Here is a 1,726-nt window from a genome sequence, read left to right on the forward strand (position 1 = left end):
GGGGGGGGGTTGTGCGTGTGTTTTAACTTTCAAAATAATAATAATATGGGCTCCCTGGGGATTTTTATAAACTCGAACCCGCGTTGCCCATAGAATATTGAGACTAAAATCCCTCGGTCGTACCGGTTCGGTGCCGGTGCCCCTAATCTGTCCTTGCACTATGTTGGAAGGTGATTTTCATTCCTACTAAGTGAGATCTCTTATGTCTAGACCCTAGGATTAACAAGAACGGAGAAATAAACTACAGACTAGCATCTTACTTTTACATTTTTATATATTTCAGTGTCAAATGGGAATAAATGTGAGCTTAGTAGGCCTATGTAACATATCACAACAACAAAAAGTGACAGTTATGTTATGGTGGACATTTTTTTCTTTCTTTTCTGCAGCTTGAACTATTGAGGGAAGAAAAACGGAAGGCTGAAACAACGAACGCGATTTTAACGGTAACTGAGATTTTAAAAAGTTTTTTTAAGTTTGCGTGTGTTTTGTATGTTATAATTCGATTCCTAAGACAGGTAGCGTACCATCTCCCCCGTGAACGATTGAATAGGGCTATGCAAGCGAAGTTAAAGAAAGTAATTGTCAAATTGCCAAATAAAAGAGTATATCCAGCATTCCATGAATACCAGCCTGATGAAGATGACGTTCTTCTAGAAATTAGCTGCCTACTGCAATCGTGTATGCTGTGAAACAATATTTCATTGTTTCAACTATGTTAAAATTCAGAACTGCAAGGCAATGCCACACCTGCGTGAGCACAAGTGCCAAAAATAAAATTAAAAGACAGACATACAAGAAATTAAACTTAATCTGAATTGAAAAATAAAACAAAACAGACACAAACAGATGATTTTATGCTGAATGTCAAACAGATTTCTATTGGCTCTAAGAGCTGTAAGTGAAGGCACGGCACGGAAATGCCCTGTGTGTGGAATTCTCCCACCTTCCCCTATTATTGTCTTTAGTCAGAAGGCCTAGATCTATGCTATTTTTCAACTTCGTCAATTGAAATAAAACTGTTTCTTTTTACAGAAACGAAACGTAGCTCGCCTCACAAGACTATCAAGGCGTTTGGAGCAACAGAAAGACAAACGTACCAATCTGGTTTGGTCGATAGAGCAATCAAAAAACAAAATTGCGGCGGTCAAAGAGACGTTAGAAAGTTTCACTGCCTTCAACGTGCACTAACAATTCATGTCCATGTATCATGCATGCACGTACATGGGAGCACACTGTTGTAGCGTCAGATCAGAATCTTGTCATTAGAAATAGCGATAACTCATTACTAATAAACTTTACTAAAAGTTACAAATTGCATGGATATCAAGTATGTTTATTACATGATCTGGATATGAAATAAATAAGAATATAACATTCTACCTGGCTAAAGTGTGAATGTGAATGTATTTTGTGAAAGCATGGCTGTGAAACGCATGAAATTAACTATAAGCACAGTACATGTTTGAATGTTGTGACGAGGTTAACTACATGAAACAGTAACAAGCTGGTTCGAATTCATAATTAGAATAAGGTCTGAAATTCTTTAGGTCTCCCTGGAATGGTGTCCTACGAAACAAAAAAAGCGGGCGTGGGTGGGGAGCACATGCAGTGTCTCTTAAAGTCAGTTTTGTGTGTTACCAAGGCGTAGCTTCAAGCAAAAATAAAAACATAAAACAAAACAAAACACACACTGAAGCAAACACACACACACACACACACACAC

At 37.8% G+C, this 1,726-nt stretch overlaps 1 protein-coding gene across 1 annotated transcript in view; it reads left to right on the forward strand.

Moving 5' to 3' along the window:
• LOC101861781 (kinesin-like protein KIN-UA) overlaps positions 1–1,380 on the forward strand; it is a gene marked incomplete at its 5' end in the record, with an annotated part of 5,482 nt that extends 4,102 nt beyond the window's left edge. Inside the window, 2 exon segments of the mRNA XM_005089663.3 lie at positions 390–446; positions 1,036–1,380. Of these exon segments, the coding sequence (XP_005089720.2) occupies positions 390–446; positions 1,036–1,191 (213 nt within the window).
• Between the last annotated feature and the right edge of the window lie 346 nt (positions 1,381–1,726).

Source organism: Aplysia californica, unplaced genomic scaffold, assembly GCF_000002075.1.
Source record: "Aplysia californica isolate F4 #8 unplaced genomic scaffold, AplCal3.0 scaffold00008, whole genome shotgun sequence".
NCBI lineage: Eukaryota > Metazoa > Mollusca > Gastropoda > Aplysiida > Aplysiidae > Aplysia > Aplysia californica.